This window comes from Coturnix japonica, chromosome Z, assembly GCF_054131305.1.
Source record: "Coturnix japonica strain WE chromosome Z, WE-NBRP24, whole genome shotgun sequence".
NCBI classification, from domain to species: domain Eukaryota; kingdom Metazoa; phylum Chordata; class Aves; order Galliformes; family Phasianidae; genus Coturnix; species Coturnix japonica.
In genome coordinates this window covers 58,516,171-58,530,250 of record NC_140702.1, presented here as the reverse complement: position 1 = coordinate 58,530,250, position 14,080 = coordinate 58,516,171, and the positions used below count along the sequence as shown (strand labels likewise).

The window sequence follows — 14,080 nt, the reverse complement described above, 5'->3', positions numbered from 1 at the left end:
TGACACATTTTAAACCCGTCCATTAAATACAACAAATTCAATTCTGGCAAAAGCATTTCTGAAAAAAATAAAGGAAAGGGTACTTTATAACAAAGAATTTGCAGTACCCTCCCTTTCTTTAAGAGATCTGAGACCTACAGCCTTTAATAAACAGACATAATTGAATAGGGACTCACTACTGAAAACCATTCAGCAACCACAGAATTGACTTACCACTTTAGTGAACAGAATTATAGTCTTTTCTAGACGATCTCTGCAAACATTTCCCGTCCGTATATTTCTACCTGATAAATCAGATATTCAACAACAATCATTTTTTCAGACTCATTTATTTCTGGGTAACTATATTTCAAGATATTAATACTGGAGAATAACTTGTATTATTTGTAGTTCAGGGATTATAGAAGCCAGAGAACAGTCTATAGCAGAATAAGCTCAAAGTTATAAACTGAAAGTCGTGAGTATGAAAAAATATCATTTTGATATAACTGCATTACTCTTTATACAAAATCCAGTATTTAACTAACAGAGGCACAAACATTAAGGTACTTACTGCACTCCAGAAACTGTTTTAGCCGTTCAAACAGCGCATGTAGAAAACCCTGAAAAATATAAAAGGATATGATTAAAGATTAAACCTATTTGTAGTACAGCATGAGTAGACAGTTAAACTGAAGTCAGTTCAGACATGTTACCAGCTCAGACAACTTGTTGTCCTGATCACTTTTAATTCAGTAATTAATTACAGTGGACATACAATTTTCCCATGAAACCCATAATAAGGTAGCTATCAAACTGCATCTGAACTGACCTTGTTCCACACAAGCAGCAAAAATGCGTATGCAAAAATACAGATATATGTTTTACAATATTTCCTCTTGAACGCAGCATCTAATTGGATGCATACAACTGCTCTCAACTTCTGAGTGTGAGTTTATGGAGAAGGGAAAAGTTTGGGTTTCTTCTTTTTTTGTTGTTTTTTTGGCTTTTTTTTCAGTCATGGACAAATATGACATTACATTGATCATTAACCGAGAACATTCTTTAAACCAGACATGCCCAACCCCATGGCCACCACAGCCCAGCCTCACTTCAGAGTCAGCCTCATTCACACCGTCACTTCTTAGCAGCATATTCCCTTGTGAACAACTGTTCTCAAAGTTTAAGTACAGGAGTAACATATAACCAAAAATCTCTGACCTCGAGAGCTCACTAACAATTGCAGCCACTGCCATCAAAACAGGGATTGATGCATTAATTTCACACACAAAAAAAGACCACGTATCCCACTGGTTCTGGGCTTTTGTTGTGCATTTTTTGTTTCAATAAAGAAGTATTAAAAATTAAGGTAAGTTCTGTTACTTATATATATGATTCACAGCATAAGTTTATGATGGCTGCTCCAAAAGTAATGCCTGCTATTTTGTTATATTGGCCCAGGATATCAGAGGTGGATGCTGGTGGTGTGATTAGGGTTAATCTCCCTGTCAATATTCCATTATTATGAAGCCATAAGACAGTTGGCAGCAGAGAGGCAGTCTGACCAAATGGCACAAGTACGTATGAAGCAAAGATGTGCCTCTAAATTCCTCAATGAGGAAAAAATGGCACTGACTGACATTCGCTGGTGCTTGCTGAACATCAATTGAGACTATACAGTTGATGTGAGCACACTGAGGTGTTGGGTGGTACATTTCAGCAGCAGCAACAGCAGGTCACTTTCACTGGTGCAGACTATTACAAGCACACCATGTAGGCTCTCCTTCATCACTAGCAACAATGCATAGCTGATGGAGGTGACTAGATTGAAAATTAATGTTTTACAGCTGAGATTTTGCTCTAACAGTAGTGTTACTGTGCTCTATCTGTTGTAGTTTGCAAGGAAATAAATAGGAGGCATTACTTTCAGATCAAACCTTGTGTTATGCACCCCAAGACAATTTCTGTTTGCTCAGCATAGCCCAGGCAGCCAAAAGGTTACACAGGCCTGCTTAAAGCTGAAACAATAAAAGAAGATTTCTAATGTAAGCATAGGAACAGATGAAAGTTACTTACCATCACCTCTACATTTCGATGAGGTTCTACAAATCCATGGACTGTTAGTTTACGAAGAACTAGGAAAAAAGAAATTACTGAGCAGATATTTCTCAGCCCTTGTTCCAAGATAGTTCAGAACATGACTAGTTGCTTTGCACTTCTTCCAGTTCTCCAAATAAAACATTAATTTTGGGCTTTCAGATGGTCCTACTACACATAACATGATGATAATCTCATTGAATTATTTTAAAATTCAATATATTAAGTGAAAACTAGTTACGAAAACACAAAAATACTGAATCATCAAGAAGAGTTCTACAAAAGTTTTACATATTCACCCATTAAGGAGCTGGTTTTATAAAAGGAACAAGTCAGATATGGCCCATACATCACCTTATTAATTTTCTCAGGCTTTTTACTGCCAGAAACCCAAATCCACCCTATGCCACAACCTCTGAAATGTCTAAAAACTGCTATCAACCATATCACAGGTATGCACACAAATAATTCCTCAGTGCAAGAAAATGTAGCACAAATACACATTAGTTTCGCTGATAAGTTCTTGAGCATCAGTCTAAACTGATCTAAAAATTTAAACTGACTGATATGGCTATACCTCTTCACTGATCCTAAGATGAACTTAACATAAACTTATCAATCAGTTTCCTCAGTTAAGTGCTTAAAATAAGACAGACAGATGCAAACACGCACAAAATGGCATCTTGTCACTTCCCCCACTTTCTCACCTCCTAAACTTTGACTTCCACAAGCATATCAGAACAGTGCATACAGAGGAACAAAGGTATTTCTTCCTCTTCCAAAGCACCACCTCATTCTGCCCTGCTATAGGCATGTCTATTTACTCAATAGGCATGGATCTGTTATGTATCACTAAGACTGTTTACCAGAGAAGGCTTGATCATTTGATACGAAGAGAACAATAACATATTTAATATTATTTGGTATTATTACCTTTCAATGACAACAAAGTTCTTTCTAATGAATTTGAGGCAGCAGCTTCATTCCCAGTGCAAGCCTGTTGTAGGAACGTATCTGTATGATGATTCCACAAGGAACATGCAAAGCTATAAATACCAGATGCGAGCTGAGAAAGAAAAAAAAATCAACAATGTACTTAATTTCCTGGATCTGCCACCTATGATAAATTTGTACAGTTTAACAGCCAGTTTAGGCTTAAATTATTCACTCTACCTTCTTGGATAATATGGACAACAGTGTTACACTCATTCCTTTGTTGTACTGAGTCATACTAGATTAAAGATGTTTTCCAAACATCTTGTTTCTTGTTTGGAAAAAACTTCTTGTCTTATCTCAAATATGTTATGATGGATTCTACCAGGGCCCAGGCAACTACAGACGTTGTAGTCTCGGCAAACTTTAGAGGCAACCTAAAGTTGCCTCCTTTCTTATTTGATTTTCATCAATTCTAGCTATAGAATAAGCTTCAAAAAGCTCAAAGCTCTCCTGATTGCCTCCTGTCTCACAAGATTTAAGCAATTTGTCTCACAGCATAGCTAACATCTGACTCAACTTACTCTGGGAATACAGGTAGGAGTTGCATGTATACATCTAATCAAATAGTATTGAACAGTGTCTACACAAGCTAATTTTTATGATAACCACAAACTCCGACTTCAACTCACACAATTTAAAATATAGCACAGCTGACAGAATTTAAAACTAACTACTTTATTAATAAGTGGTGGAAGAGAATCACAAATACACACACTACCCAATAGGAGAATCCATCACATATTTTCACATTTGATGTCGTTTAAATATCAATCAAGTACTGCAGTAACACAAATTAAGAAAACCTATTCACAGACTTAGACTGCCTTAAATTTAGTCAATGAAATATGTGAAGATTGATGGTGGTAGTAATGAAAGAAGAACAAACATAAAGGGTTATCATACATGAAAACTGCTCAAGATGAAAAGTAATGGTAAAAATCAAAGATGGAAGACCTGTTCACTGTTAGATCTTGTAGGCTGCCAATGACCATAAGGATTTATACTGAAGTGTCCTATTCTGGACCGTATCTCAAAGAGTTGGCAAAAAAATAAATTGTAAGGAAGGATATTGCTAATGTGTCTTTATGGAAATAATACTGCAGCTTCTACTACTTCAGCTCATTATGTACTACTGTTCCATACTGTTCTTTAACAACAAAAGACCAGATGTGGCAAACACTACAAGAGAGGTCCACTGACGATTGCTTTTCAGAAATTAAACAAAAAAAAAAAAATTGCTGCATAGCAGAAAATGATCATATGAGTTTGTTCAAGAGCTGATACTGTCAAAGAACACATGATCACAAATACAAGAAGTCTATCAACATCATTTTTATTCCTCCTTTGCTTCTGTAGTTCAAGGAGTTCAAGAAATACAAAACAGAAAATAAAATATGAATGAAAAACTGTCAAAAATACCCAAACTAGCAGTACTAGAAGTAAGACAGTCTTTGAAAGTCTCTTCCTCTCTTAGGACAAAAAAAATAGACAAAAACCCACCATAGCAAAACAATGAGCTAAACACAACAATTTTGTTATTTTTCTTTAAAAGTTCACAGAAATATTAGAAAGGTAGAATGCCCCTCCAAGGTTATGAACATTCAAAAGTAAGACAGAGAGTTAGGATGAAAAATGATGTTCTCTTTCTACTACACATATTCTGACGTGCAGTTACTAAAAAATTGGAAAAATGCTTAGGCTCCATTATTTGTTATGAGACAAGTTCCAAGAGGAGTCAAATGTCACATAAGAGATGTGAATTCCCTTTACCTCAAAAGTTTGCTGCTTCTAGAAGAGATTAAAAAAAAATAAAAAAAAACTTAAATATGAAGCACAGTATCACATGCTTTAAAATCTTTCTTTTTCCACCTGAAGTTCTAAAAGCTGTGCATGTATACAGTTCAGATTTTTTGTTATTTTTTTTCTCCGCAACACAGTTAAACCGATGTTTAATTTGCTACATTCAGTTAATCATGTCACATCACTGTCTAACTCCAAATATGACTGCAAATGCAGCTAAAGACAAATCTGCATTCTAAACAGCAGGCTCTTAAAACAGAAAATGCAAACTCCTTGAGACAAGATTTGACATTTTCATTCAAATCCTATTTTCCAATTAATCTGGAGAAAGAAGTTGATCTCATGAAGGCAAAATCATCACAAACACATTCCAATTGACAATAAAGGAAAAAATAGAGTCTAAAATCCAGCATTTTTAAAGACCACTGAATTATGGATCTAGAACACTCTTCCAAAAACTGTGCTAGTTTACATATTGTAAGATCTGTTTTGCGATATGTTAACCAACCCTTGATTTACAAAGATTGTGCTGCAGATAAAACTCTGTTTCTTCATAAAAATATTAAAAAACCACTCAAATTGTGGGAATACAAGAAAAGCTGTTCAGAGCAGCAGCTGTGGAGCAAGATAAACAAGCATGAGAACCACGGACATCTCTGGAAGGAGAAGAAGGGTCTCACAGCTCTGATTGGACATGTGCCTGCATGGACAGTTGAAAAGTATTTGTAGAATGCTTCATTGACATGTAAAGGTGGCTGGGAAAGTTGTTAAGGGCGGATGGGAAAGTTAGCAAACAAAAACTTGTGAAGGTATATAAGGGATGTGAGAACTTGTAATAAACAATTTGGATCGTTCACATCTGAGTCCATGCCTCAAACGCTGCTTCAAATCAGATTAAAAATGAATAAAAGTTTGAAATATGTTTATTTCATATAGCAATTGACTTTCAAGAACTACATATGGTACATTCACCCAAAGTAAGCACGTCTCCACTTCAGGGGCAGATGTAAAAGTCCACATAACTGCCATTATTTCATTTTCAGCTCGTCAGAGGGAAGTGAAAAGCATGTAAGACAAGTTGTTTTCTTATGCTGTACATCACTGTATCACGTTACTTACATCATAGAAAAGTTTCCTGTCTGCAGCAAGTCGTTTGGAAGCCAGGGTCTTCGTAACATGATAAAATGTAAGTAACGCTCTGTGCTGTCGGAGGTCATCTTGGACTTTCACAGATTCTAGAAGTGTGGGTATAAGTTCTGGCCATTGCCTTGGGCAGTCCACCCTGGCAACTTTAGCAATGAGTACAGAGATCTGAGTTGCTATCTGAAAAATAAAACGAAACAAAAATCAAAACAATACACAGGTACCATAAAGTCAAAGACCATCCAGGAAACAAACACTGCAGAATTTAACAGCCAAAGCCTCAATTAAAACCAAGTTAACTTAGCAAGTTTTTGCACCTTTTTTTTTTTTTTTTTCCTAAAGCTGTTTTAAAGTGTGCAAAAAAAACCTATTTCAACTTTATGATTAAATATTAAGAAAAATGCTAAACTGGAAGCAATGTTTACATTTCACATTAAGACTACTAAAGTGATCAAAGTCAAGACCTAGCTTAAAATATTAACTAATAATTCCTTCTAGAATCTTCTATTTGTATAAGCAAGAATCCATTAGCAGAAGGAAGACTGATTCATCTTGCATATGAATATTTAGAGCCAATGTTAATGGCTCAAAACTCAACAGTAACTCCTCATTCTAATCAAAACAGCAGCTTAGTCACTTTAAATTACGTATGACTAGACACTATCCTACTGAATCTTTATTGCGTTTATTTAAGTTCTCTTATGCAATGATTAGACACGAGGCAGCAATATTGCTTAACTGGGTCTATGCTGCAATATTCTTAACAGCTCATTCCTGCTACACCACTGCCACCACCCTTCCTGATGCAGTTACACTGAGAGACAGATCAGTGTACAGACACATCTGAAAAAAGAAAGTCACTAAGGAGGGGGAGTGGAAAAAGTCATTCTTGGGCTACATCCATTCCATGAACTATCTCACCAAATGTCTGCATAAACAGCAAAGGGTAACAAACTGTCACTGCAACCAGCAACAGAACAAAAAGCAAAACTAAGCAATAACAGCTAAAGACAAAGAATACTGAATTATGATATATATACCAAATCAGTTAATTATCACCTACCTGATTCACTGGTTCATTAAAGTTGGCAATAAGTCCAGCACGCAATGTTGTTTTTTCTTCTTCAGAAAGAGCACTGTCAGGATACATTTATTAGAATATAATTTCATTTCCAACAAAACTCAGTAATTCTTATTTAGACTTGTCACTACTGTTAGACACAGAAGTTAAACAATTACTACAATTTGTGCACTGTAGTGATGGGGTGAAGACTGTCAAACTGAAATATATATTCAAAGAAAATAATGTGCAAATGTAAACCATGAAGATGCCAACCCTTGTTTTTCAACTATCTCAACGTATGTGAAGGAAAAGTGAAACACTCAAGTATTTATAAGGTCTTTTGGCATCAGGTTTTACTGTGACCTACACAGACCCAATTGGTAAAAGAGAAGCACAGAGTAAGATATTGAGACAAGAAAAACTATACAAAGTAAAAACTGACTTTTAATTATGGAGTCCGTGTACTTTCATTTACTGACAGAAGAAAAATTTCCACGGTGCTTGTATTTTTGTTGTATTTGTAAATACACAAACACAGCATGTAATTTCCAAATATGCAGGCATAATCTGAATGGCTTCTACAGCATGGAAGACACTATTAATGCACCTAAGAAATCTAACCTCAATTAATTACAGCCTGCACATTTCAGTGATTACAGAGATCTGTCGCCTTAAGGAACAGCAAACAAAGAACATGTTCCAATTGTTCAACGTTATGATTTCCATTATTTTGTGAGCTCATGAAGGCCCTTGCCTTAACTGTCTCTTGTGTCAAGCATCCCCAAAACAGTAAACCCACAACTCATTACTACAAATAAAAATATTATAAGTTAGCTTTGGCATTTACAAGCAAAGCAAAAGAAGAGACACCTTAAGTACAGAAATTTATGATAAGCCAAGTGGACAGAAAGTTATAGAATTTATGAAATTAATAAGGATTCAGGTGGTAGAGTGCATTTTTATGTGACACACACAAGTCTTCAACAACTCACAGGATCACCAAAGAATTTACCATCCACACAGTCCAACACTGACATCTGCTGGACACCAGAACTTCAGCTACTGCAGGTTAAGAGAAAGGTAGTCAGAACTTACTGCGGTGCAACTCGTCTCCAGTAACGATCAATTCCATTTTTAAAATACAATACAGCTAACCATCTGACATTCACATCCAGGGCATGATTTGTAAAGATGTTCTGTTGGTTGTGTTTTTTTAAAAGAAAAAAAAGAAAAAAAAAAAAAGTTAAAAGTGATCAAACAGAAAGAAGCTGCACAAAAACACGCACTGGCAAATGTATAGACATACACATGCACAAACACACCCTTCTGTGTACAAGAGTGTATAGAAACAAATCGCATCAGTCAGCATTTGACAGACAAGCAAAATATGTTACAACTAATATTAAGAGCTTACAAAAATGCTCAATGCTGGTAGGATAGAAACTGTCAGTTTGCCTATGCTTGTGTCTGAAAATTAGCTTCAACTGCTAAAGACATACATATACATATTCATTCATACACACATTCCTACACACATGTATGTACATGTATGCACAAATGCATACAGTAATTATTTTACATGGTGCTTTTGAAAATTAACTAGCAACCATTAGATAAACATCAAAGGTTGTAGCTGTAATGCTGCCACAGAATTACAGGAACAAAGCTAAACAATAAAAACTCATAGAACTGGCAAAAGACAGAGCCTATTTCACAAAACAAACAAGCATTCTAACTGCCTTTCCATTTCTATTCATCACAAGGTATGTAACAACTACAAAAGAAGTACAAAAACACGTAACAACATCTAGGTACTACAAACTGTAGATTCAAAGATACACATTTCATCACACATTATACTTTTCTCTATTCTCTTTATCCCAGAAGAGGTATCTGACATCAGTAATTACATTATTTCCCTTTCCCATAGGGATTGAATGTCTTAACAACTCTTCATTTACAACCAGCTGCTACAACCCTTGCTCCACTAAGAAGGTACCAAATACCTTTTCTTCCAGACAGTCTAAGTGCCATAATGAAGTTAAACAAAGAAGTAGAGATTCTCTGCTTCTTAGAGAATATGTAGTTCATCACCTTGCATGATATTAACAGATCTGTTTCATCAGCAGTAGCAGTAAAAGAAGGTTCTCATCTTCCCTATTCCTGGAACCTTACTACCAGCCAGGTCATCTAATCTCCCTAGAAAACCCTCTATCACAGACAAGAAGGAAATCAGTACTACCTGAGTATCAAACTGAATACACTGAAGAAGCTTTTATTCTATGAAAACTGTCCCAATACGCATCACCTCCACAACAAAGGTGGTACTGCCTAGGTACATACCAATGTTACCACCTCCTTCAGCAAGGGTCCTCCTGGCCATCTGCTATCTTCTAATATCTCAAAACATGCCAGTAGCAGGTTTAACACTAGAGGCTCAACCACTCATGCTGCTAGAAGTTCTATTTCCTCCTTTACCTAAATGACTGGCAATCAAATCTCCTCAGCAACAGCAAGAACAATGCCAAGCACAGCTTGTGTAAGAACACCAGCAAGCTGGACCATGACAACTCAATGCCACCCTCAGCCAGAGGTAACTATACAACACTATTCTAAAAAGCCACCTTCAGCTTGCTGACAGTTTAAGAAACGGCACTTTTTTCATCGTATCTTACCAACAATACAGAGTAAAAGCCTGGCTGTGTCTCCCACTGCTTCAGTTGTTCCTCAGCTGGCTTCAGCACTACAGTATCTTGACTGGTAGCTTGGGTCAAGACTTGCAAAACAATACTGCTTGCACTGTTGAGATCCATGAAAACCTGAGAGCATTGAAAAAAGAAAAAACACTTAAGAAAAAAAAGACAGCAAATATAGACTGGTAATTTCTATGCACATTATCTAAACATCCTGTACTGATTTTTTATTAGACTACATAGTGTAAGATAACATCCCACCCACTCATAAGCACTGTCAAGGTACAGACTGATTAAACTAATTTACTTTCAGAAAATTCTCCACAGTAAAAGCAAGCATAATCTATAACTATGAGCATGTTTACTAGATTTGAAGGATTAGAGAAAATATCTGGATATTAATTGGTTACCTTGTGTGAAGCACAGCAGACAGCAAACTGCAACTAGAACTTCAGAAGTAAGCAGGTAAAACCATGAGGTTACCTGAAACAAGCAAGATGTAGAGTATTAAAAGCTATTTACTGAATAATTTTGCTCCTAAAGAAAAGGTGATACATTTCAGATAGTTAATTTCTGTAATTCATAAAATCTCTAAGACCTCTACACCAGCTACTCCAACTGTCCATCTAGAATCCAGGCATTTTATGTCTATTCAAAAGAGGGTGAATTGTGGAATTCTACTCAACTAGAGTTCTAAATGAAACTGAATTTTCCTCAATATACATGTATTTATTATCTATTTAACATACAATAGACCAATCAGACAAACTGAGAATGTCAACTGCTTAATTTCAAACATAAATACATATTTACACGGTGTAAAGAAAAACAAAATCATTACTCTCTGGTTGACACAAGGCAGAGATTACATTTATAATGACTGCAGAAGAAGAATTACAATGAAATAAAGAGGAAAATACACAGAAACAATTACATCTGACAGTGAGCATAGCCAGTTTTCTGCCTATAGAAGTTCTTATTTATAACCTAAGTAAACTTACTGCAATATAGATCTGATTTAAAATATTACTATACTTAATTCTCTTAAACAACCAAGCACAGATTATTTCTACGAAAAGGCTCAAGAATTTACCTTTCTTCAATATTAGAAAGCAAAGCTTATCATTTCAACATTCACACAAAAAAAATTAAGTGGAAACTTGACAGGATTACATTAAGAAAGTCACAAATCAACCCTTATTCCAAAACAGGTCTGAAATTTTAATTTTTGAGAAAAACATCATCCTAACATCAAAATAAACGAACAAGATTAAAGACCTCACAATTTACATCCTCCTTAACGAAAACCGACAAAAAAAATGTTTTCAAGTTAAAAACTCACAGATAAATTAAAAAAAAAGCATACTTTCAAAACTAGTAACCACTAAATAATCTCTTAACAGCAATAACTAATAAGAACAAACAAGTAATCTTCTGCTTTATACCTTCCATACAATATATCTTTGTATCTCTCTGCTTTGTATCTCTCTTTGGCACTGCAAAGCCAAAATGCTTCCTATTTCTCCTCAACTACTTGTACCAATCATTTTAACCTTCATCACCCTACAGATCCCCTACAAATTTCCTACAATTATGAGACCATAACAAATTTAAGCACCCAAATCCTCAGCTTGCTTCTTAGGAGACCATCAATTTCCACAAAACCAGGACCTTGACTTATACAGTAAAATCCAACTGGAAATGGTTTTCCCTTTGTGGAACAGCGCCCAGAACAAAGAATCAACATCAAAGTAAAGCCCTGATGTTATACTAGAAGTCTTGACAGGTTCATTTTTTCATTCAAAATAATCACTAAATGAGAAACCTGCAAATAATGTCGTTGACATCACAGGGAGTATTAAGAGGTATTTAGGTGAAATAATGCAATGTCTTTATTTTCTGCAGATACTTTATATCTTGAACACCTCAGTCTGTCTACCTCACTGAACAGCCAAAATTCACTAGGAACAAATTGACAGCACAGAAAAACAGGATTAACTTGAAAGGAAAGGATCACAATAGGATCTCTATTGCAAAGCACTAACAGCTTCAGTAAACTAAGCTCACACAAAGCATCAATAAAATGTATATTCAGATTTTTCTGGTATAATCACTGCATAAAGGAAGTTTGTCTAGCCTAGCCAACAGAGTTTCACAGACCCTAAAAAAGTAAGTGATGGAAAGGAAAGGAGGAAAAGAAGTAAACGTGTGAAAAGCTGAGAGAAGTAGGCACAGAGCTTGCATTAAGGAGGAAATCACAGCTCAATTCCTGCTTGACCAAAATTATACTCTGTATTTGAAGTGACTTCGCTTGTTTCTATTTAAAAGCCAAATTATTTTCATTCCAGAAGAAGTACATTCTTATCCCACAGTCCCACACCACTGAACAAGCACCTAGTAAAAAATAACAACAAAACAGCAATTAGTTTCAATGTGAAATGAACCCACTCCCCCCTACAGAACTTCTAAAAGTTACTCAGAAAGCTGCCTGCCTATCAACACTGATTCTGCAGCACACATCCCAGTGTTTGATATCAATATTCAATGCAAGAAGGATACAGGAGAAAAAAAAAAAAAAAAAGAAAAAGAAAAAAAAAAAGGCAGCCTTTCTTTCTTTCACCTCCTTCCCTGGGAATGGTATGATCACTAAAACTTTATGTGCTTCACCAACAACAGGTCTTGTCAGATGACTGACTTACTGAAGTTAGTACAACACAAATACCCACCAGGATTTCACCATTTTCTTGTTTCAAAGTGATTACCTGACAGATATGGATAACAAAAACAAAACAAAACAAACATGTTTACAAAGCTTCAAACATACGTTAAAAAGTTTATATTTTCACTAAAAAAAAGTCATAAAAATATGGGCAGGCATTGCTAGAGGAATGACCTTAAAAGGTCAGAATAAAAAGTTACTTAACTGATTATTTTTGTCTCTGAGAAAGACCATACAGATGCCCAAGTAAGATTATCAGAAGCAGACGATCCTTCAGTGTTATTTCCTCCACAAGACTCTGGTTTGAGGACTTACTAGATATAGGGCATCTGAATTTAACTGCCCTCAAGATGTCTAGTCATCCACACACGGGCACTGTCGACTCTAATTCCTCAAACAACATTAGGTGATGAGCAACACAACAACTACAAAGGTAGTGATTTTGCTGAAGATGGGGTAATTTTTGTTTACAGTTTATAAATAAAATCTGTGCTTGCCCTTGCACTCTTTAAATGACTGAAGATGGAGGAAGGTGAGTATTCAGGTTCTTTTCTCGTAACACTGAAATACAATCAAATTCTAGAATTGCGTTAGCTATGAAAACAAACCAAGAACAGCTACATATCTGCAAATGGGCAAAAAATGTTACCAGAAAATATCTAAAACCTTTGCTTTTTCTACACTCCAAAGAATCAGCATAGTAACTCACACATACCCAAGGAATTAATTTGTATAACTTTGTTATCTTTTGTTAATTCAATGAAATATTTTCCACCACGATGAAGTACAGAAACAGTTTCAGTTAGATTCTCTGAAACTAATATTTCACAAAAATACAGTGTTCTCACTGAAAATAATGTTAACTACATATTGGATGACTTTAGGAGGAATATGGCAAGTGGCTTCAGGGGTGTTACCACTTATGGATAGAGGACTCACAAAAGGAGGTTGGAGTAAAGGACTTACGAATAGAGGTTGTGTTCAGTCTGATAATGTGGGAGCTACAGGTTGGCTGAAAAGACACATAAAAATGACCACAGGAGGGGCACATACAAAGAAGGCAAGAATGACTCCAGGTTAATGCAGATGACACTACAGGGGCTAAAAGCTAGAAGCTGCAGATTGGGAGATTCAAGTAGAGACTTTTTTTTCAGCACATTTGTTTTGAGGAAAACAGGAAAAACAAAATTTCTGTTCTGAACAGACACAAGAAACAGCAATGGCTTGTCTTCTGAAAACATACTTCAGATGAAAGCTAGCATTGCTGTCAGTGTTCCATGCCATCAGCAGTGACTGTAAGCATTTCAATTTCAGGAACAGCTGGCAATTATTCCAACCTCTCTCCATCATCTTCTTACGAGCCTCTTTTCCTGAGGTTATAGTGCCTGTGTCAATCACACTAGATGTTCATGTTCCTACTGAGCAGCAAAAACAAACAAAAATACTACAAGTATTATAGTTAGCAACTACTCTAATGACCAAAATCACCACAACTGCATGTTAGTCCTTAGGAAGACTTTCAAAAATAGCTCATTATTTCTTTATGTAAATAGGAAACATCATCTACACTTTGCCCAATTATAGTTGTAA

The 14,080-nt window shown here is 35.7% G+C and overlaps 1 protein-coding gene across 12 annotated transcripts in view; it reads right to left on the bottom strand.

Annotated features, from left to right (window-relative positions):
* The window catches only part of IPO11 (importin 11), a 63,709-nt gene that overhangs the window by 47,062 nt on the left and 2,567 nt on the right, over positions 1-14,080 (bottom strand). For 11 of the 12 annotated variants that reach the window (XR_014939291.1, XR_014939292.1, XM_085528586.1 and 8 more), the window contains 9 exons: positions 10,182-10,254; positions 9,754-9,897; positions 8,174-8,274; positions 7,079-7,151; positions 5,992-6,195; positions 3,010-3,142; positions 2,056-2,114; positions 554-602; positions 214-284 (listed from right to left, as the gene is read on the bottom strand). Coding sequence is in view for 10 of the 12 variants with exons in the window: in XM_085528586.1 (XP_085384712.1) it covers positions 214-284; positions 554-602; positions 2,056-2,114; positions 3,010-3,142; positions 5,992-6,195; positions 7,079-7,151; positions 8,174-8,274; positions 9,754-9,891 (828 nt within the window). In the remaining 2 variants the exon portion in view is untranslated. Of the gene's footprint in view, positions 1-213; positions 285-553; positions 603-2,055; positions 2,115-3,009; positions 3,143-5,991; positions 6,196-7,078; positions 7,152-8,173; positions 8,275-9,753; positions 9,898-10,181; positions 10,255-13,733; positions 13,909-14,080 lie in introns of those variants that run through there. The other variant, XM_085528593.1, reaches the window with a different exon arrangement.